We start from the raw sequence: 24,243 nt of genomic DNA, 5'->3' as shown, positions 1-24,243 counted from the left end.
CTCCTTGATACTACCTGCACCAAAAGCCATGATGGGAGTGCTGTAGGAGCTGCTAAGGTATCCCTATACCATGAGAGGATTTTTCTATGCAGAGAAAATCCTCCCAGGTTCATTTAAATTTGGGTTACAGCTCCTTTGTGCTTTCAAACCAATATAAAACAGCCAAAGGGACCTACAAATATCTACAAGAATCACAAATATTTGACAAGTATCTTCTACATCTTATTTGAAAAACATATTTTCATAATGAAATGCTTAAGAAAAATAACTTACAAAAGAAATAAAACAGCTCATAAATAAGACAACACCAACAGTAACAGATATTATGCATGCATACTTATCTATACACACAGGTAAAATGTCTTACCCAACTGATTTCTCTCACTTATCAGACTTAACTTATAAAAGGTGATGCTCCCATAAAGATTTGAGCATGTGTACCAAAATAAACAGGCAAAACATTTATTCTGTTATATTTAATAATTTCGTTAACCAACACATTTGTTACACTGAAGAGAAAGCAAGTAACAATTAGGAGCTACAACAGGAACCATGGTGTCAGACAGCTACTGACATTAACAAGGGGTCCTGAAATGTTAGTAGTGAAAAAGCAACACTATACTTAAGTGGACTGGTGCATGAAACAAAGGATGGTTACATGTGTACTGTGACACATTTTCTGCACACCAGAATGCAGTATTTAAAAATATGAATGGTTTTCATGGTTAGACTACATAAAACATAATAGTGTTCAATCCAAGTCTTGAATGCATATTTTCACACTATGCTGTCCACTGCTTTTTCTGCTGCATTCCATGCCACCTGAATGTGTTCGTTATCCTCACTTTGCACATCAGCTGAATGCCAAATTGGTACAAGTTACTCTACTTTATTATTTACATATATTTTCTGACTAACTTTATACCTGACAAATCTTAAACAGTAATGTAAGTTTTGTCTCCAAATCTGGCCAAGAAACTTCCACTGAAGTTGCACCCACTTATGTCAGGGCTATTGTAATTATCTAAGGTAAATTGTGGGGGAGTGGAAGGGGAGTGAGGGAGGAGACAGGTTGTATTAACAGAATTTTAGCAGGTATTTCCAAAAATATGGTTTAATGACAACATTTTGTAACACAAAATATTTATTTGGAAACCTGTATGTTTGATTTCTTCCAAGAAGCTGTATATTTATCTTTAAATTTTGAAGAGGCTTTTTACCCCATTCAGAGTCTTACCAGCATTGTGTGAAATCAATTGCTCTGCACAATCATTTAGGAAGATTTTATTGCCCTGCTGAACTGGTGTCAATGAATTTTGAAAGCACAAAATTTCTCAATAAAAATTCACGTTTTTGCTCAACTGATGACGCACACTAGCTTTTCATCTAGCTGATTGCTCCAACAGGAAAATATTTTAGGAGTTATATCTAAGGAGATCAATTTTGTCTATAGCATCAAATATGCTATGGAACAAAGTTAGTCTGATGCAGTGGTTCTCAACCTTTCCAGACTACTGTACCTTTCAGGAGTCTGATTTGTCCTGCATAACCACAAGTTTCACCTCACTTAAAAACTATTTACTTACAAAAAATCACATAAAAATACAAAGTGTCACAGCACACTATTACTGAAAAATTGCTTGCTTTCTCATTTTGTCTGGATGAAATTTTACTTTGTACTGACTTTGCTAGTGCTTTTTGTGTAGTGTGTTGTAAAACTAGGTAAGTATCTAGATGAGTTGATGTACCCCCTGGAAGACTCCTGTGTACTCCCAGGGTACATGTACCCTTGGTTGAGAACCACTGGTATGGCAGGCTGTGTGTGAGTGGGGAGGCAATCTATATGCAAAAGAATGCAGCAGTTTAAGAGGGAGAAAAGTTATAATGATTAAACAGTGCATTTTAATATGGTGTTTAAAAAGAGACTGTACAGAAGAATCAAAATAATCAACCTATAGGGAGTATAGAAGAATTACCAAACTGCTATACATTTTCATCAGAATCATCAGAACTTTCTTCTCCTTCATCATCACTGCTATCTGAACTGCTAGTATCCTCTTCACTGTCCGCACTGCTTCCTTCATCTGTTTCTTCACCCTCTTCATCACCAATATTCTGTGTACTTTCTAAGGCAATGTACAAGATATACATTTTAGGTAAGTCTTAAGTTTTGGTTAGTAAATAATTGACTATTTCAGGCATGTGATAAATACATAATATTTGATATTGTATTCCAAATAAACTCAAAATTATATATTCAAAATAAATAGGTTGTACATGGTGTTTTGGGGTATTTTTCTGAAGAAAATAATTGTATTCTAAATCAGTCATTGAATTTTGCTTTGTACAGAGGGAGATTAATACAATTGTTTTGATTGATAGTGCTGTCTAATTTTCAAAGAAATATGTAAACAAACATTTTCCCTTTCTAATACGGGAAGAAAATTATGTGTGTGTTTTTCCTGAGAATTTAGTAAACAGTCCATATATTCACAAATATTCCAAATATGTATCTTGTTTGAGATAGTGCAGATTTTGGAAACTTTCAGGAACAGTCTTATAGTGATAGGATAACTATTTTTGTCAGTTACACCAATTTTTTATCTATATAGTCAACACCCATTTTCCAAAATATTTTATAAAATATGCACAGCTTTTTGACAACATGAAGGTGAACGGGACTTCTCATGTGAGTAAAACTACTCATATTTGTTTTTACAGAATTGATAGCCAGTTTGGAAGAGCAAGAGCATGTTAAATCATAAAAATGATACTGCTGAAATTTATCTCGTCTGCAAGGAAAACAAGAGTCTCCCAACCTGTACTACTATGGGAACATGGAACTCGACTGAAATTTCCCATTTCAAAACCAATTTAAAAGTAAAGAAAAAAAATGAATACATGCTATTAATATTTTAGGTTCTTAGCCACAGAAGAGTATTTTTAAAATAGGAATACTCTCATAATACAATAACATACTTAAATTAAAAACTGATTTAAGGCAATTATCCATTTTGAGATAATAAGCTACAGGGCTAATGTTGTGAAGCTGGCCCAGATCTGTGTGCTGTGATCACTTTGCTCTCAATATGGAAAACGGGAGAGATTCCAGAAGACTGGAAAAAGACAAATATAGCGCCAATCTGTAAAAAGGGAAATAAGGACAACCCAGGGAATGAATTACAGACCAGTCAGCTTAATTTTTATACCCGGAATGATAATGGAACAAATAATTAAAGAATCAATTTACAAACATCTAGAAGATAATAAGATGATGAGTAACAGTCATTTATCAAGAACAAATTATGTCAAACCAACCTGATACCTTTCTTTGACAGGGTAACAAGCCTTGTGAATGAGGGGTGGGAAATGGTAGATGTGGTATATCTTGACTTTACTAAAGCTTTTGATATTATCTCGCATGACCTTCTCATAAACAAACTAGGGAAATGCAACCTAGATTGAGCCACTATAAGATGGGTGCAAAACTGGTTGGAAAACCATTGCCAGAAAGTAGTTATCAGTGATTCACAGTCATGCTGGAAGAGCATAAGGAGTGGGGTCCCAGGTCCAGTTCTGTTTAATATCTTCATCAATGATTTAGATAATGGCATCGACAGTATACTTATAAAGTTTGCAGATGATACGAAGCTGGAAGGTGTTGCAAGTGCTTTGGAGGATAGGTTTAAAATTCAAAATGGTCTGGACAAACTGGAGAAATGGTCTGAAATAAATAGCATGAAATTCAATAAGGACAAATGCAAAGTACTCCACTTAGGAAGGAACAATCAGTTGCACACATACAAAATGGGAAATGACTGCCTAGGAAGGAGTACTGCGGAAAGAGATCTGGGGGTCATAGTGGACCACAAGCTAAATATGAGTCAACAGTGTAACGCTGTTGCAAAAAAAGCAAACATCATTCTGGGATGTATTATCAGGAGTGTTGTAAGCAAGACAGGAGAAGTAATTCTTCTGCTCTACTCTGCACTGATTAGGCCTCAACTGGAGTATTGTGTCCAGTTCTGGGCCCCACATTTCAGGAAGGATATGGACAAATTGGAGAGAGTCCAGAGAAGAGCAACAAAAATGATTAAAGGTCTAGAAAACATGACCTATGAGGGAAGATTGAAAAAACTGGATTTGTTTTGTCTGGAGAAGAGAAGACTGAGAGGGGACATAACAGTTTTCAAGTATGTTAAAGGTTGTTACAAGGAGGAAGGAGAAAAATTGTTTTTCTTAACCTCTGAGGATAGGACAAGAAGCAATGGGCTTAAATTGCAGCAAGGGCAGTTTAAGTTGGACCTTAGGAAAAACTTCCTGTCAGGGTGGTTAAGTAGTGAAATAAATTGGCTAGGGAGGTCATGGAATCTTCATCCTTGTAGATTTTTAAGAGCAGGTTAGACAAACACCAGTCAGGAATGGTCTAGATAATACTTAGTCCTGCCATGTGTGCAGGGGACTGGACTAGATGACCTCTCAAGGTCTCTTCCAGTCTTATGATTCTATAATATTGGTACAAAGTAGCTAAAACTGGTGTAGCTGACCACAACAGGATCACTCCAATGTAGAGGGATCCTGAGAGGAGTAGAGACAGTATAGCAACTCCTATGCCACTCTCTTTCCCTGCAGCCCGCACAGCAATTATAGCAGGGAAAGAGAGGGTTTCTGACAGCCTCCCAATATTAGTTTGAGTGGCCTGATGGCAACTGTAACTCACCCCAGATGCCATTGGTCCCAAGGGGCTAATACAACTGTGACATGCCTCGAGGTGCAATCCAGACAGTGAAAACCCTATACCCCCTTAACTCTCCTGCCTCCTCTAGGCTGTCTCCTACACTGCTATACTAGTGAATAGCAAACCCATCCAGGCTCTGTTCACTCAGCCATCAGCATGCAGAGGAGCACGCTGCTAAGTTGCATGAAGGCTCTCACAAGCCGTTCATGAACTGTATATAGGTAGACATAAGCAAATTCCCCCAGCCTGGCACCCCAGAAATGTGCATCTTACATTGCTCAAGACCTTCTTGATCAAAGTTTGCCACTCGTTCAAAAGGTAGTGGACATGTCCCAGCCTCTGTAATCTGAGCAGATCCCCCAAGCACTTTAGATAAATTCTCTGGTTTAGATTAAACATCAAAATAAGTTTATTAACTAGACAAAGATAGATTTTAATTGATTAAGTGGAATTGGCACAGAAGATTAGAATTGCATGCAAAAGGAAATAGCAAAACCACAATCTAAATTCTAAATTTACCAGGCTAATAATTCTAAAATTAAGATGATTTCTCTCATCCAAAACTTAACAGCAGTGCATGCTAACTGGAACACCTTTCAAAATTTCAATGGAGATCTCTTAGTTTTCCTTGTATAGCAATGAGGGTAAGGGGCAGGCCCTGTGGTGACATCACTGTCCCTGATTTATACTTTTCTCCAGATACTGGAAAATCCATGCTGTGTCATGAGGTTAGGCAGCACTCATGGTGTACATAAGTGGCTGATCATCCTTCATTATAAATTGCAAATTTTTGCTTGCATCTGTTGTCTATGTGAAGATTGGCACATAAGGCCTCAGTTTTCCGTTTCTTTGTCCTCTCTGAGTTTCCCAGACTCACCGTGTTTCAGTAATAAACATATAGCAAAATGTCATAATTTCATATACACTGATGACACATACATTTCACCAGGATAATGAGGTTCATCAAATCAAGACTTTTAAAATGATACCTCATAAGGCATACTTTGTACAAAACATAACACAATAATATAACAGTGGTGAATATGTGGGATATGGGGTACAGTATGTCACAACAACAGCTTGAGGTCACCTGGGTTTTAAAGGACACCCCAGACAGTCTTAGGCTGTTGTATTAGCCCCTGGGGAGCACTAGCATCTGGTCTGAGTTAGAGTTGCCTTCAGGCCACTCAAACTAATGTTGGGGGGCTGACACAGCTGAACTAGCACTGGGGTAGGACGATGACAGGTTAAAGCCATCTCTGCAACTCCTTTCCTCCAAGTTCTTCTATATTCTCCTACGCCTCTGCAAAGGATTTTTTACAATGGGGTTACCATTTTTCAGTCTAGTATGCATTTTCTGAGCAAATGTGATTCCCAGACATGACTCTCTGTTTAAGTCAACTCAAATGTCTACAGTAAGGATATGCTAATATACTGAAAGACAGTATTAGTGCTTGAAATTGAACACTGACAATTAGGAAATGGTTGCTTAATGTGATTTTAGAGCCTAATGCAGGGGTTCTCAACCTTTTTCTTTCTGAGGATCCCCCCCCCCAACATGCTATAAAAACTCCACGGCCCACCTGTGCCATAACAACTGTTTTTCTCCATGTAAAAGCCAGGGCACACGTTAGTGGATAGTAAGCAGAGCAATTGCCCAGGGGCAGCTCTACCAATTTTGCCGCTACAAGCAGTCGCCGCCGAATTGCCACCACCGCAACAGCAGTGGAGCCGCCACTGAACTGCCGCCACGGGACACGGACTGCCGCTCAGTTCTAAATGCCGCCCCAAACACCTGCTTGGAAAGCTGGTGCCTGGAGCCGGCCCTTCCAGGGCCCCATGCCACAGGGGGACCCACAAAGCTAAGTTGCTTAGGCACTCCACTGCTTAGGCTTTGGCTTCAGCCCTGGATGTTGTGGCTCGGGGCCGCAGGTTTCAACCCCATGAAGATGGGCTTCAGCTTTCTGCCCATGGCCCTATTGAGTCTAATACCAACCATGCTTGGCGGACCCTCTGAAATCTGCTCGCAGCCCCCCCAGGGGGCCCCAGACCCCTGTTTTAGAACCACTCGCCTAATATATTACACTTAAGACACATTAAACACAAAAGTGATAAAAATATTTCTCACCCTATAGTTTTTAAAAATAAAATAGGGTCCATGCAGTTACAGCAGTCCCAAATATTGTTTACTTGTGAAAAGCATGAACGCTTCTCCAACAGTTAGTTAGTGTTCTCAAACTTACCTATCAGCAACTTTTCTTCAAGAAGTGGAAGAAACTGCTTGGCCTCAGTATTTTCTGGTTCATATATTAGAACTGAAATTTGACAACAGGATACGTTAATAATTCTGTATGGTGACAATAGCAATTGACAGACTGCTGAATAGTTTCAAGGCATATTGTTAAAGCGTATGCTGTCAGATAGTGGCATAATTTTGATTTCAGAGACTTAAAATGCAAACAATGATTTCTCAGTTATTTGTATTTATATTTCCTCATGAAATACTATATTAAGCTGGAGTTAATGTTGAGAGTATATATCAGTAAATATGTAACTTACAAAAATGTGTTAATGTTACAAGAAATAGGCATAACAAACCCAAGAAATTCAGATATAAAGTTAAACATAAAATAAACCCAAATATGTTCAGGCATGAAGATGCTGAGTTAATGTTGTTTGGAGCCCTGTAATGATGCCATAAGGGAAAAAATATTTATAAAACCTAATCTATTGAAAAATTAGTGAAATCTAATCTGGAACCACAGATACACAGTTACTGTATGGAAACCCACAGGAAATGATCCCTGTTACAACAGCACTTTGCCATACTATACCACATTCAGTCATATCAGTACTATTAGTCCCTTACTTTTCTGGGAACTAAATTCATTCACATTTAAAAATAAATAGGTAAACACACGAAATGATTATTAAGCTGCCATTTGTAGACAAAAGAGTGGAAGTGCGCACACTGGAATGCTCCTTCTGCTGACAAAACTCTCTTGCTTTGCCAACAAATAAAACCACCTCAATGAGAGAGAGCTATTTGGGGCGAAGTTATATCGACAAAACGTCAGTGAAGACACCGCAGTTGGTTATGTCACTCTAATTGGCCTCCAAGAGGTATCCCACAATGCCCATCCGGACAGCTCTGGTCAGCAGTTCAAACTCTGCTCCCTTGCACCCAGATACACAGGCATCCACCCCATAGGCCCCGGAATTTTTGAAATTCCACTTCCTGTATGCTCAGCGTGTACAGCTGACCATGGCGGCGCTATACAGCAAACACTCTCCTGCTTGGACCACACCTGAGTTGCTGGATTTTCTGGCAGTGTGGGGAGAAGAGGTTGTGCAGTCCAAGCTCCACTCCAGCCATAGGAACTTCGATACCTATGGCCAAATTTTTTGTGGCTTGTTGGAGAAAGGCTACAAACAGGACATGCAGCATTGCCGAACGAAGATAAAGGAGATGAGGTAGGCGTACCAGAAGGCAAGAGAGGCAAATCATCACTCTGGTGCTGCGCCACAGTCCTGCTGCTTCTATAAGGAAATGGATACCATTCTCGGCAATGACCCCACCTCCACTGCCAACAGCCCTGTGGATATTTCAGTGGGGCTGGAGGCAGTGGACAGCGCACTCGACCCCGTGGACGAAGTTATGGACGAGGAGGTCGAGATGGAGGACAATGTGGAGCACACGCCAGGGTCGTCCAGTGGCGTGGTGAGTCAGGACCTATTTTCCACTCCTGAGGGGTCTAGCCAGTTCTGGCAGCCAGTCTCTGGCGCGCATGATGCAGTAGAGGATAGCCTTGGTAAGTGATCTTTTTGAGTTGATGCTGCTTGGTTATATGAGGTAGAGCTGTCCTTTGCTCTGAATATTCTAAAAGTGGGTGAAGGGATAGAAATCTACAAGACTAGCTGTATTTGTGTGTGCTCCACATTGTCTTGTGCAGCTAAGTAGTGCAGTGAAATAGTGTGTTAATGCACACCGAGATTTCATGAGAATCCTCCTGCAAGAATTCTAGGAAACTTTCCTGGAGGTACCTGGCAAACCTCTGCTGAAAGTTCCTTGGCAGAGCTGCTTTGTTCCGTCCCACATTGTAGGAAACTTTCATGCATCAATCAGCAATTCCTTGAGCAGGGACCAAAGCGGCACATGGGTGAGCAGCATAGGGACTGGGTCTGAACCTGCAAGCATGCAGGAGATGAACCCTTGCATACCCTCAGGAGTGAGATATTGGCTTCAATGATCCCCGCTTGTGGAAAACTGGGACAGAATTTGCAATACTCTTCTGCACTTATTCCCTTAAAAAAAACCTAGACCCTTTGCCCCATCTTCAACATCCAAGACCACCCTCCCTCCTTGGGCCAAACTCACCGTGTTTAGGGTGTTCACCGAGATGTGTGCTTGCCAAGGGACAGTGAAAAAGTGATTCATATTTGAAAAGAGGTATATTTTATTATAATGATTCATGTTGTGCATGAACTAACAATCATGCTTCTGTATATTGTTTCTTGTGCTTCTGCAGATGTGGCCTTCAAGGGAACCCCCTACGTACTGGCAGAGCACCTCTGCCGGAAAACGAAGTGACCACAGTGCACCAAGGAGGAAATGTTACAGGAGGTGCTTCAATCCTCAGAGGTCAAAAAAGAGAACACAGGGAGTGGAGAGAGACCCTGAAGGAAAAATTTAAAATAGAAAGGCAGCACAGAAAGGAGAGCAAGGAACAAATTGTAAAGGGCCAGGAGCAGATGACAAAATTGATGGAGGAGCAAACAGAGATGTTGAAGTCCCTAATCACGCTCCAGGCAGAACAGATGCTTGCTTGCCCCCCGCCCATAGCCAATACAGAACTGCTTTCCATGACCCCCCAAACTCCTCCCATACAGTCTTTGCAACTTCCCAGAATGTCTCGGTACCTCATTCACTCCACCCCTTCAGACAACTTCCAAAATGATAGCTGGAGTTACACACAGCTATGAAAGCATATACTACCCTGCACTCTTATCTCCCTTCCCAGCAATCCTTTTGTGTGTGTTAATTGTTATTTAATAAAAGCAAACTGCCCCACACATGGTGGTTGCGGCTGGTAGAAATACATAGCGGCAATTTGATCATTTGCTGTCTACAAATCCTGGTCAGGAATCATCACAACTTTAATGCAAGGCGGCAAGATAATAAAGCATGACCGCTGTATAGAAAGGCATTACTGATGCTCATTGCCTTGAAGCCTCCCTGATTCGAATAGCCTCCTGTTGTGCCCCTCTAATAGCCCTCGTATCTGGCTGCTCAAATTCTGCAGCTAGCTGATCCGCCTCTGTGCTCCACGTCCGGGGGAATCTTTTCACCCTTAGACTCACATATATTATGGAGTGTGCAGCAGGTTGCTATGACCATGGGAATATTTTCCTCATTTAGGTCTAACCTGCCATAAAGGCAGTGCCAGTGCACTTTTAATCTGCCAAAGGCACATTCTATGGTCACTCTCCACCTGCTCAGCCTATTGTTGAAGGGCTCCTTGTTGCTGTCCAGATGCCCCGTGTAAGATTTTATGAGCTACAGGAGTAAGGAGTGCATTGGGTTTTTCAGGATCACTATGGGCATTTCAACATCCCCTACTTGAATCTTCTGGTCGGGAAAGAAAGGCCCTGCTTGCAGCTTTCTGTATAGGCCAGTGTTCCTGAAGATGTTTGCATTATGCATCTTCCTGGACCACCCCATGTTGATGTCAGTGAAACTCACTGTGCTCAGGGTGAACCACAAGTGCCTTCAGTACCATAGAGAAGTACCCCTTTCTACTGATGTACTCCACTGCAAGTTGGTCCAGGTCAAAATTGGAATATACATGCCATCTATCGCCCCTCCGCAGTTAAGGAATCCCATTGCCACAAAGCCATCCAATATTTCATGCACATTTCCAAGAGTGTCAATCCTTCATAGGAGGATGCAATTAATGACCCTGCATACTTGCATTAACGCTGCCCCAACGATGGACTTCCCCACTCCAAACTGATTTGCGGCCAAGTGGTAGCAGTCCGGAGTCACCAGCTTCCACATAGCGATTGCCATTTGCTTCTCTACTGAGAGGACAGCTCTCATTTTGGTGTGCTGGGGCGAGCTCTCCACACAGTTCCAGGAAGGTTTCCGCATACAAAAGTTGGCAGCCACTGCTTGTCATCCCAAACCTGCATAAGTATGCGATCCCATCACTCAGTGCTGGTTTCCCGAGCCCAAAAGTGACAGTCCAATGTGTTTAGCTGCTCCGTGAATGTCCAAAGTAATCTTGTGTTGTTTCTTTCCAGGGCACACACAGATCAGGCAACTCCGATTCCTGTTCAAATTGTGAGCTCATGATATACTGCATGATCATCCCGAGGTGTTCATAACAGTGACCACAACAATAAAGAGCAGTGCGGGATACATGCTTTCAACCAGAGATGGCGGGCACACAGTAACGGGCTGTTGAAAAATGCTGCAAAATGCATGGAATGCTGGGATGGAAAGAATTGTATCATGGGATGTTGAGCCCACACCCATGATGCACTGTGATCCAATCTGCCTTCCCACAACTCCTAGCTGCAGAAGGTGGCGAGTAGCACAGTAGGGTAGCTACCCATAGTGCACTGCTCTCACTGTCGATGGTAGACCACCAAGTGTAGACGAGCTCCGCCAACAGAAGGAGAATTGTGTGAACATGCACAAGTGATGTAATTATACCAGTTTCTGTCGGCATAACTTGTGTCTACAAAACTCTGTAGTGTAGACAAGGCCTGACTCTTTAACAAAGACATCCTTTCTCCAAAATGTCCATTAGATATTGAAGTTAAATGGGTGTTAACCAAAAAATCCAACCCCTCCCTCAATTACTTGACTATTAAGCAACTGTCAACTGTGGTATCATAATTTCACTATTTGTTAATTTATTACTGGTCTTGTCTATGCTAGACTTAGTTTCCTCAAATTTCACCCCATTTGGTCTGCAGTAACTTGTAATGCTACCTTCCCCATTTTGATTGGAGAAGTGTATAGTCTGGCTAGAAGATAAAATAGGGAACTGGAAGTCAAGACTCCTAGGTTCTATAAATGGTTCTGGCACTGACTCACTGTGTCCTCAAGCGAGTCATTTAATCTCTCTATGCATCAGTTTACTCATCTCTAGAGCAACACTACCTGTCTACTACATAGGGATGCTGTGTGTCAGAATTAATTAATACTTAGAAAAAAATCTCTGCAATGCTCATATGAAAAATGCTACTATGCTTCCATATGGTATTATGGTCTCTATGCTTCAGACAGCTTTCACAAGCCTGCAGCTACAAATCCAGATGGAAGGGAGAGCGCTACCTTCATAGCACGTTCCTTCCTTCATTCCAACTATGTGGAAATCTGTCTCTGGGAATTCCACAAGGTTACAGTTTCGTGGATAGAGAGAGGATGTAGCAGGGTAGGGATGATTTGAGGTTTCATCAGAATTCTCTCCTGCATGGAGAAGAATTATTTTTCATGGAGGAAGCTGGCACATATTACTGAAAACAGAGAAATTTTATATAAGCCAAATCCAAAATGAAAGGCTCCTGAACAATTAAGAAATTTATTTATCAGCACCAGGCACAGTGGCGCATGACTGTAATCCCAGCTACTGGGGAGGCTGAGGCTGGTGGATCGCTTGGGCTCAGGGGGTCCAGGCTGCAGTTTGCTATTCTGATCAGGTGTCTGGTGCCACTGAAAGCCTAGCCAGCGGGTGGTTGAAGGAATGGCTAGAACAACACGAATGACATGGTGTGATTGGCTCTCTTTTAGGGCTGATGGACCAATCGTTCAAGGTGACTAAGGATTTATAAGCAATTAAGAAAATGGACATGAGGAGAAATAATAAAATGAAACAGGTGAAATGTAAAAAAGTTTTTTATATATATATATATATATATATATATATATATATATATACTTACTCATCTGACACAGTTTCTTTGAGAGACTGTAGTCTTGATCCATAATTGCTTTCAGGAACTAAAAGAACAATATGGTTTAGTATGAAAATTAATACAGAAAATTGTTGATGTGCACACTTTGAGAATTAGTTCCAAGTTTGGTCAGTTTTTATATAAAAATACTTTAGTGAGAACTCTGATCAATTTTCCCAACAGCTATAAAGTGCAGAATTTTTCTATTGTTCAAAGTAGATCCACCAGGGGACAGTGAACAACTGTTAGTCCCACCACGACTTGTACAAACTCCATCGAAGCTACAACATCTTAGAATTGAGGACTATATTTCTGTGTAATTGTGTTACTCTAAGCACACAGCCAAGTTACTCTGGAAACAACTTGGTACATGTGTTGCTTTACAAATGAGTAATCCAATTGACTCCAGTGGAACTACTCACATGAGTAAAGTCATGCACACTCTTAAGTGTCTTCAGGATTGTGGCCTAAGTTTGATGTGAGAACTGATTATTTTTTTTACAACAGGTATCCTAAGTAACACCTCTGCTCACATAAGGTAAAAATTAATAGCCCTGAGATATATATTTGACAAGAGTAAATAACACAAGGCTTCACTGTCAGTATGGCACAGTGTGGACAAGGGTCTTGAATCAAGCCCTGACAACACCTGTTGGGTCCACAGTTTACTTTTGGCATCAGATGGAACAGCCTTGGATCTCAAACATGCTATCATTCATTGCTATCAAGTAAGAGGGGGAAAAACCCCAAACTCAAACATAAATCCATAAAGATCTCAATGATCTAAAAGCAGTAATACTAAACTAACAAATGGAAATCCACAACAGACCCATTTAACTGATGTTTGAGATGAAATTATCAGAATAGTGAGACAATGGTTAAACGCAGTATAAGAATCTACTTATATAATTAATGACAGGATGTTAAAAACTAATTACCACATAAGAAATATGATGAATACAATGGTCACCACTAAAAAAAAATAAAAATAAAAATCAACATTGGCCAAAAGTTATCTGAGGTATCATCATTTTCTCTCCTTAGATAATAGAGTATCTCAGACAGCACTGTGTGGTAACTGCTGGCTGTTGTTTTAATAATGAATATTATCACTATTCTTTCATTTGAAATCAAGTAGACAGTTTAAGAGTTGTTAAAGTCAACAGTTCTCTTTAAATTCTTGGAGCTATGTTCATAATAGGCAGACCTACACTACTTTGAGTTTTGCTCATGTCTCTCCTACAGCATAGGATCTAGATTTAAGTCTCTGACCCTTCCCACCTTTTGTACACTCAATAGCAACTAATAAAGCTTTGTTGGCGACTGCAAAGATAGTCAGTCCTGCAAAACAGGAGCTGAGTAAGGTTTTCTTCAGCTTGCCACGCAAAAATATTATTCCAGGGCGTTTCTTACTGCATCATTTTACCTGTAAGCGTATTAGTATCACAATGACAGCAGAGTCTTAACTTTAAAACACATACTTAACTCTTAATGAAATCAATGGGATATAAGCATATGCTTAAGTACTTTGCTCCATTTAGGCATTTGACAGGATCACTACACATCTCATGCTTTGTTTAAAAAAAAATAAAAGGAGCCACTGGATGTTGAGCAAACACAACCAATTAGCTGAAAAAACATACCAGCTACCATTTCACAAACATTTTGATATTCAAGTCTAGGTAACAGGAAGGAAAAAAACAAAACTCTTTTCCATATACACTGCGTACTCCAACTGAGTATTAAACACACAGTGGGTACTCAGGATCTCTTGTAGTGCTTAGAAGAGAAGTCGTCATACAAAGCTGACTGAACTGTTTTCCCTCTTCAAACAACTAAATACAAGCAAACATCTTTCAGACAGGAATATTTTTTGAAAAATCGTTTTTGACAGTGTCAGAGGGATTTTGTTTGCATAGTACATGCATAAAAAGACTAGTTTTCAACACAGTATTTACCATTACAGTGCCAGTCGCAGAGCCCCAAGTATTCCACAACTGCAGAACTTGCCACAGAATTCACCCCTTGCTGCACAAGTGTGGTTTAGGATTCTATTAAAAAATTAAGTTTCTAACCCTTATGGGCATACAAACCTAAAAAATGTAAGCCAATTGTGAACGGTGGCCATCTGAGTCTACAAGCCTGAAAACAATACTTCTGAGAGATGTGAATGGCCCCAGTCATTTCACTCAGGGCTCCAGGGACACTGATTGTGCAACTGTGGGCTTTGGCATTTTTCCAAGATACCACAGAATTCAGTATTTTTGTTCATAGTTTACTATTTTGCTGTAGCCAGATGCCTAGCATCTTGGGTTCTTTTGTCATCTTGTCCTGCTGGGACCTGCTCAAAGCTGCCTCTTACTCTGCATCTTTATCCACAAGAGGAATTAACTGATTATAGTGTATCACTATTCTACAGAAAAGACAAGACAGGTTCAAGGAGCAAGGGCTAGAGACCAGTTTGTGGCCAGGGAGCAGGGGGAAAACCATAAATTCAGGCTGGGCAGCTAGACTGTCTAAAGAATAGAGGCCTGTTGAACTCAGATGAACCACTGAATCTCACTATAAGCTCCCCAATTTTGATAGCATGCATGATGAAGGGAAAAGAGATTTGGAGCTGAGACACCCAGAAAACATTGTAACCACTGAAGCCCACAGAGTTGGGTCATCTGGAGGACAAAAAACAGAACAAAAAAAAGATAAAAAATAGTCATTGCTGAAAATAATCATTGATGAATTGTGCATCAATGAGTATTTTCAATTTTGAAACATGGTCGCAAGCATGTTTGCACATGACAGATACAATAAATAAACACTGATGCAGAATTTGGCAGAACTATGGAGTGTTTGCTACAGAATTGGGTCCCGCTGTGCTGCAGAGTACATGGGTCCCTCAGTCTATGTTCACACTGTTCGGGAAGGCGGGGGCCGGGAGTGAAATTTACCTCTCCCAGCAACTCTATTGGTGCATTTCTTTTTCTATCTTCATTTTCACTGCTGCTTTCGTCGTCATCTGTCGTTTCTGACAGCTGCTCATCAATATTATGGTCACCAATACTATTTGTCTGAAATTCAGTGCTGAGTTCATTGTTTGCTGGCTTTTCTACATTTCTGGAATTTTTCTCTTTATTGTCTAAATTCAAAATGAATATTATATCAACAATAAAAACAAATAATACTTAGCACTTACAGTGCATTTTGTGTGTTCAATTCATAAGCATTAATTAGTTAATGAGGTTCATTGACAAGGTGCTTTTGTATACAGTTGAAAAATATTTTTGATGTAAGAAGATAAACAGAAAAGTTAATATTTACATTACTGAGCTCAACTGTGCCTTCATATACACTAGGATAATTACCACTGAAGAAAATAAGAATTGTATGGTGCACCTCTCAGGGAAGGATTAGGCCTGCTGAATGTAACATGTCATAACTGGAACTCCATTTTAAAACTTGTTATATTACAGAAACTCACCTGTAATACCATTCTTTCAGATAAATATTCTGAAAGAAGAGTAATTGTACTGATGGTACTTATAACAATGTTTGATCTGCTTGGAGCCAAAAGGCAGTATATTTTTGTTTTACAGAATGAGTGTCTTACATGTCTTTGAAAGCACTGAAGAATAACTACTTTACCTGAAAAAGAATGCAAAATTTGAGAAAGTAATAGTTGCTTTGGGAACCATAACTGTCACCTTCCTAACTTTTGTTTTACTTATATTCTCAATCATAACAGTGCATTAAGTATTTATTATTTCATTTAATTTCTTCTTCATTATATTTGTAAAGGTTTTCCCATGAGTACATTTTGAGTATTTAAAATTGCTGCCATGTCACATATGAGTAATACCTAATACCACAAACTGCAGACTAGCATTTCTTGGACTTGCCTAACAAAACCCAACCAAGAAGAAACCTGCTCTGTCACTTTTAAGTATTATAAAGCATTAGTAAATTTACAATGCCATTCCTCTAGTGAAGAGGGGTATACAGCCTGGCTGGCAATTTTGAAGAAGCTGCTGTCTTGGTCTGAAACACCCTGGTGAGTAGGGTGTTTTTATTATTATTATTATTATTATTATTATTATTAAAGATGAAAGCTCTCTTCCAGCACAAATACAATACAACAGTTCACAGAGGCTTAAGTGCATGAGATGATATCTCTTTTCCCCAAGAGGTATTAGAATGTCCAGTTAATCAAATGATCTACTGGCTGAACACATAGGTGCTTTAGCATGAAAAGGAAGTAAGAATTGTGATTGAATGCACATTCAAATAAGTACATCTATATGCATGTGCAATGTGAATGAAATTATTATAGAAGGACTTATTCACTAATGAGCGAATTTATTTCTCAGGTCTCATATTAGGACTATACGTTGAAATGAACACACAGATTAGTGCCTAATCTTTTGAGTTGAAAATCAGTGAGAGGTCAATAAAGGTTGCTGGTCTCAGCTGAGTCCTAGTGGGTTTTTGTTCACATCATTGAACCATGACCTAATGGAGTCCAGCTGATAGCCTCTCCTGCAAAGTCCCAAGATTGAAATAAGCAGGCATGAGCTACTGGCAGAACTAGGTGGCAAAGCTTGGATTGTGCCAGCTTGCAGTATATGCCCTTCTTCAGTCAAATCTCTCATCTTAAATACACAAACTACAAGCTAATGTGTTTGAGGAGAAGTACTATGAAATTGTGGTAAGAAGGTCTGATAAAGTTTTCTGAGATTTCAAATTAACAAAGTGCAGAAACATATACAAACACACGGCCTGTTAAGTCAATACAAAGACTCTGACTTCAGTGGGCTCTGAATCAGGATCATAAAAGCAGAATGGGTTCTGATAAGAAAATTTTACCTCAGCTGTAACACCATTCTTTCAGCTAAATATTCTGAAAGAAGAGCCATTGTACTGATGGTGCCTATAACAATGTTTGATCTTCTGGAAGCCAAAAATGCAGTATATTTTTGTTTTACAGAAAGACAGTCTTAGAGGGACATCAACTTTACCAATTTTATCCTTAAGACGTTCTCCTATAGAGCAATCTAGCTAACAGCAGGTGTCACCGAACAAAGTAATAAGGAAGAAAAATGAAAGTTGAAGAAAAGACAACTTCTAATTAGAAAAAAAACATGGAATTCATAAAGTTAATGAATACCAATACTCTGTTATGGAGGTGCCAGTTGCAGTTCCATTATTAAGGCTGAGCTGTTTTGCACTTAAATTAGAGATTCAACTGCTTATGTATATACAAAATTGTGTATCCTAACCAAAATTACCAGCACTTACTCTTTGATTAAGAATTAATTTACATTTCTTTGATAATTAGTTTAGGAATTAAATTAAATTTAAAGATAAGAAATTCAGCACCTGCTGCTAGACTTTTTGTCCCAAATGATCTTATGAACAGAATAATGCACATTTTTCAAAATTTCCCCTGTGGTTTATTTACTGAAATCTTTACTGTGTGTAGGCTACATTTGAAAAAATATGTTTTTTCGTATTAATGGTCATTTCCCCCTGTGATACACTGTACCTCAAAATAGCATCCTGTAATCCCCATATTCATCATTCATATATTGTTCTGATATTTCATAAAAAGCATGCCATGTAAGATGGTATATGAAAGGTCATGACCTCCTGAAACCCATATTTCTGTCAAAATATGTGTATTGTTAGTGTGTATGAAGTTATGAGACTTCACTCTTTGGTTGTTATTAAAATATACCGCAAGTTTGGGAGTCCTCCACTGCTAGTTCTCCAGTGACAACAAAGAAGGTGATCCACAGCCAGGTGGGTGTTAAATGACCATTAATCAGCAGGGGAATTGTAAACAAGGGATTTACAATGCTCTAAGAGAGTTGCACAAGCAATGGGGGATTGCTCAACACTGACTCAGCAAGTATTTTCCTGGCACATGGACTGAGGGTATAAAATAAAGGACAGTGGATCTTGCTTTTTACCCTTTCTCCTCCCCCACCTAGGCTGGAAGCAACAAGAATGCTGGGAAGACAGAGACTTGAACTGAGGAGGCTGGACCCAGGCTTAAATGGAAAGTCTGTGTATTAAGTACTGTAAACCAACCTGCGACATCCAGTGGGGTAAGAAAAACTGCTTGATCCAAATACTGCTCAGTCTAATAAGATTCAAAATTTAGACTGCATGCTTACCTTTTATTGTCTTTGGTAACTATCTCTGACCTTTCATGCCTACCACTTATAATCACTTAAAACCTATCTATCTTTCTGCAGTTCACAAATCTGTTTTATATTTTACCTAAAACAGTGTGTTTTGGTAGAAGTGCTTGGGAAATCTCAGCTCAGTTTACAAAATCTAGTGTGTGTCCTCTCCACATCAAAGGAGGGGCGAACTGTGTAATGAACTTATACTAGTCAGGCTTCTGACCAGGGCTAGATGGTACAAGGCTTGGGAGATCTGCTGGTGTCTTTTCAAGATCTACCCAGCAAGAGGGCAGGAGTGAAAAGGGAACCATGTCTGTGTGCAAGTAGGCACACATGTAAGCAAGGGTATAGAAGGGAGAGAGGGAGAAATTGGGTGTGCGCATATGTGCAGGGGAACCTAGGGAAGTAGAAGAGGAGGGGGAATTTGGAGGATAGGAAGAAGAGGGAAACTGGGATGTAATTCCCCCCTTGCTTTGAGCTATTCTGGTGAAAACAAAGCAGCTGTAGACAGTTTGACTGACCAGGATGCTCTGACTGCATCATATGACTGCAGACTAGAGTAACACAATCAGGACATACTAGTGCATCTGGCTATAAAAAGTTAAAATTGTTAAAAAAAATATTTAAAGCTGGTAAGTCTAATGATTTGAAGATATTAAGTATCACATAGCATTATCTTTGAGTTTCTTGGTTGGAGTTAATGTATGGAATTTAAAAAACAAAAACAGACGTTCCTAAAATATTATATTAAGTAGGTGAGGAGAGTATATATCAGTAATTTAGGGTAAAATACATTAAAGGATGTTGTAATTATTCCCAAACCAATTGTTGTAAATCCAGGAAATTCAGGGTTAAAAGTTAAATTTAAAAGAAAGCCAAACATATTAAGTTATGGAAATGCCTCAATTCTGCCCTGTAGTGACACCACGAGGAGGTGGGTTGCGGGGGTAGAATCTAGAATGTCTTTAAAAGCCAATTTAATATAATCTAAGATCACAGACATTAAAGTGCCTTAATAACATTCATATAGTTGCTGCATAGAGCCACTGACGGGCAGAACTAGCTTGTCTGGGAATGCTGTTAGGGTCTGATCCAAAGCCTACTGAAGTTAATAGGAATCTGTTGATGTCAAAGGACTTTGGTTCAGGCCCCAAAACAAACAAGATCTCTTAGACATTATCCTGGGGTTAGCTCACCAACTATCCCAGTTTCTATTGCTGACTGCAGCTCCATAGAATCTATCAGTAGTCTTCTTGCCAGATTTTAAAGAGTTTCAAGTTTGCGTCAACTCAGTTCTTTATTAACTAGCCTTGACTTAACTATGACATCATATGCTAGCTCATAAAAGGGAGTATAAGTGCTGGCAGAGCAACTGTATATTAATCACCAAGATTCCCTTAAAGGGCAGTAAAACTGTGCTAAATACTATGTCAATTATTAATATTAACGAATTGAAATGCTGGTAAAAAGGAACTTTAAGACTAAGAACTCTAACAGGTAAACAGTGAGCAGTTTTCCAAGTTAACACTTTCTGTCAGGCACATTTGAAAGAAGTCGAATTATCATGCCAAAATGGCTTCTTCCAACAACAATCACCTGAGAGCTGAAATGTAGGCTAAGAGTCATGTGCTGTGTGGCTATACTTTCAAAGGAACATTTGGAAAAATAAGTGTAACAGTAGCATAAACAGAAACCCAAACTTGTTTACATAAGGGCAACTATTGAATGTCTTTAAAATATATAGGACATCCTATAAGAATGTGTCATTTGCCCTCAAAAGGGATGTCTGTAAACATCTTTGTTTGCATGCCTGGGATTGATGAATAGGCTAACACCTTGGAACATCAAAAGCATCACTGACTAAAACTTGGGGGATTGGAGATACCTGAGGAGGAAGGAAGAATGGATGACAGTTACCTGGAGCGGAAAGACGGTTTCACTGCCAAGCTGCTCAGCAAAAGCCGCAGAGGAGAAAGAGACAAGCTCACCAGAGAGGATATGTTCTGCATAAAATGTAATGTCCTTAATTGTACCTACCTATGTTATTTAGAAATTAAGAATAAATATGTTATGCAGGCTGTTTCTTTGGATTAAACTGGATTTTCTCTCTCGCCTTAATATATTTTATTTTTGATCAGACCAATTGAGTTATGTTTTACAATATGTCTTTGAAAGGAAGGCAACATTCTGACGAAGTACCACCCAATGACTGATTGGCTGACGACAAGAAATGGCAGGAATAGGTTACACTTACTTGTAACTGATTTCACTTTGTTTAGTTTTTATATTACATCAGTTGCACTGTAGCAACAGCTATAGTTAATATTATAAAACAGTTCCCATTATAAACTAGATATTTCTTACTCTTGGTTTCTAATTTTACTCCTTTACAAAGTTTATTTCAGGCTACTTTAATGCCTTGTAACGTTCTACAAAAAATATCTTTTATAGGTCTCTTTGAACTAACTGCATACATCTGAGCAGACAGTATTTCATTAGAAATAGAGATTAGAAATTAAGTTTTTTAAATCTATTTTTTGCATCCTATGTTCCCATTCTGTGTAACCACACAATAAAAAGGCTGCTTACTGTCCGTTATGTGCAGTCAAGAAATGAGGCATGCAGAACCTGAGCAGAAAATGAAACAACTTGCAATTTACAGAGGACAATGTGAACAGGATGTTAACTCCACTGAAAGAATCATTAAAAGAACGTTGCTATTTTGTAAGGTTCACTTCATATTTTTTAAAATAGACTTAAAATTACACTAAGTATTATTTTCTTCGTTGATTCTGGATTATACTGAACACCTGAATTGCTAGCTTAGCATTTAGCGAACAGGACGATGGATCTATTTTTAATGGCCCATATAAAGGCCCATTTAAAGGCCCATCCTACAAGGATAGCGCTGGCACATAGTTCTATGCCACAATTAGTGGTATCTGTGTTATAACACTTTTTACTGCTAGAGTGGAGCTAGAGTAGATCTGTAACTCTGCGGAGAAACAGTATTTTATATTCCCCATTGACCTTAAAGATTTCCCATATTATATTCCTTTATTTAAAAAAATCAAAAAAAAAAACAGAAAAAGGGTAAGTTATGGGTCCCAACAGCAATATTAATACAGTGACATTGCTGGAATCTTAACTTTTGCATATCTTGACTTCTTGTATTTCTAACTATGCAACCTTAACATTACTTTAACATTATATGGTATTTTATTAAATGTTATTTTGATTAGTTTTTTTTTTTTATAAACCTTGGGCCAAATTGTGCCTGGCCCTGACTACAAGTGCACAGCATGTGCATACTTATGCAATTGTGCACATGCATAATCTCCTTGCCCACCCTAAATCAAGACTTGTCTACAGTTACAGTGCTGCAGCAGCAGGTGGAGCTGCGCAGCTGTAGCGCTTAGTGAACATGATGCCTACGCCAACGGGCATCATGTACTTGTGCCATCGGCACAAGTACTTCACCTCCCGAAGAGGTGGTTGCTATGTTGATGTGACATACTGTTGACACACTATCTACAGTGGGCGTTAGGTCAGTAAAATCTGCACCCCCGAGTGATATAATTATACCAACATAAATCTGTAGTGTAGACCAGGGCTAAAGGCAAAGTAGAAATCAGTCCCCTTCCTCAGAGCTCTGACCCCAAAACACAGAGTAGCTGGCTGCTGGAGGAAAAGACAGATGCACCCAAAGAAGAAGAGCAATAGCAAGAGGTGCAGTCCCTGCATTTCCCAAAGACAGAAGGCCACCAGTGCTCCTTTCTGGGTATTGTGATTGAGATCACCCTTATTGTGGGCTGTGTCTAAAACCTACAAATTAAGCTTCAGACTACTACACTTTCCCCATACCAATCTCCGAAGCAAAAAACATTTTTTTAAATAATAAAAGGCAACTATGATAGAAAATATTTGCATGGAGAATTGTCAGGGATTCAGAGAGACATTTCACTTCAACCAAACAACCAATGACTTCTGATTTGATACTATCTGTCCTAGCTTCACTGATTGTTGTTTCATGATGTAGTTTGTGTAAATCAATTTTTAATCACTCACCATATAATATTCTATAAAATTAAAACAAACAAGGGATAAAAAATGCAGTCTGTTATTGTGCAATTGATGTTAATTCCAAAAGGGAAAGGATAATATATAGTATTCTATGATGACATTTATTAAACAAAAGAAAAATCTGCAAAGCCTAATGTGGAGTTTCCTTTGTAGAACCACTTTACATGTGGTCAGATCTTCTTGTATGCAATATAATATTACTGAAGCAAACAGAATTCTAGAAGTTCAGAACCGCCAAAGTCGGATAATATATTGTACTTGCTTTATGATGGCATGAGCTGTTCTGTTATGTCATAGCCATGAAATTATAGCCCCTTTTCAATCTAACTGAGAAAAGTCTCTTCCATGAACACTAGATATTCCCTAGAGTCTTCTTAGATAAAACTAAAATTTTCTTTTTGCAATTTTACAATGTATTATCTTCCACCACTCCTAAATTCAGGAGATATCAGAACTAAAAAAGATGGTTTCCATAGTGTGATGTATAAGCTATAGGCAAGCACTTCAGACACTTAACCACTGATCAAAACCAAGGCAATGTCTCCATCAAATCAGATACACACAAGGCCTAAGATATCACATTCAGTCCTTACAAGAAAATCCTATTCTTTCCACAATCATGCAGCACAGAAACTAGTATCACTTTATAATGTCTACTCCTTACCCATTGTTAGACTCATTTTTTGGGGGATGTGGCTGGCTGAATAAGAGACCTATCTGTAACTCAGTGAAGAAAGTGCAAATCTTACCTGTAGTTTCTTGTATGTAGTGGGGTGATCTTAAATTAGTCTCTTGAATCCTAGATGAATTTTTATTTTTTATACTTTTTGCAGAAGAATCCCATCTACATGTTGGATATAATTTCCAGAAAAAAAAATAAGCATCTTAAAGACTAAAAATAACATCTCCAGGTTAACCCAATTTTTACAAAGATGTACAGCAGCAGCACCAAAATAATAAGCCAGATATGATAATCCTGTCATAATTAATAACTGCTTCTTATGGAAAAGTGATTTGCCTGCTGGATGACTGTGTGCTTTTTGCAAAAAGAAAAGGAGTACTTGTGGCACCTTAGAGACTAACAAATTTATTAGAGCATAAGCTTTCGTGAGCTACAGCTCACTTCATCTTTCCACCAAATGCATCCGATGAAGTGAGCTGTAGCTCACGAAAGCTTATGCTCTAATAAATTTGTTAGTCTCTAAGGTGCCATAAGTACTCCTTTTCTTTTTGCGAATACAGACTAACACGGCTGCTACTCTGAAACCTGTGTGC

The 24,243-nt window shown here is 39.1% G+C and overlaps 1 protein-coding gene across 9 annotated transcripts in view; it reads right to left on the bottom strand.

Moving 5' to 3' along the window:
- Positions 1-465: 465 nt before the first annotated feature.
- The window catches only part of ERICH2 (glutamate rich 2), a 43,672-nt gene continuing 19,894 nt past the window's right edge, over positions 466-24,243 (bottom strand). For 6 of the 9 annotated variants that reach the window (XM_043505256.1, XM_043505257.1, XM_043505258.1 and 3 more), the window contains 5 exons: positions 23,718-23,812; positions 15,649-15,836; positions 12,692-12,749; positions 6,982-7,053; positions 466-2,126 (listed from right to left, as the gene is read on the bottom strand). In XM_043505256.1, the coding sequence (XP_043361191.1) occupies positions 1,984-2,126; positions 6,982-7,053; positions 12,692-12,749; positions 15,649-15,836; positions 23,718-23,812 (556 nt within the window). In that variant the 3' untranslated portion in view covers positions 466-1,983. Of the gene's footprint in view, positions 6,042-6,981; positions 7,054-12,691; positions 12,750-15,648; positions 15,837-23,717; positions 23,813-24,243 lie in introns of all 9 variants that reach the window. The other 3 variants (XM_043505264.1, XM_043505263.1, XM_043505262.1) reach the window with 2 other exon arrangements.

Source organism: Dermochelys coriacea, chromosome 11 (assembly GCF_009764565.3).
Source record: "Dermochelys coriacea isolate rDerCor1 chromosome 11, rDerCor1.pri.v4, whole genome shotgun sequence".
Lineage (NCBI taxonomy): Eukaryota > Metazoa > Chordata > Testudines > Dermochelyidae > Dermochelys > Dermochelys coriacea.
Note: the sequence above shows the minus strand (reverse complement) of the source record. Positions and strands in the feature narration are given on the sequence as shown.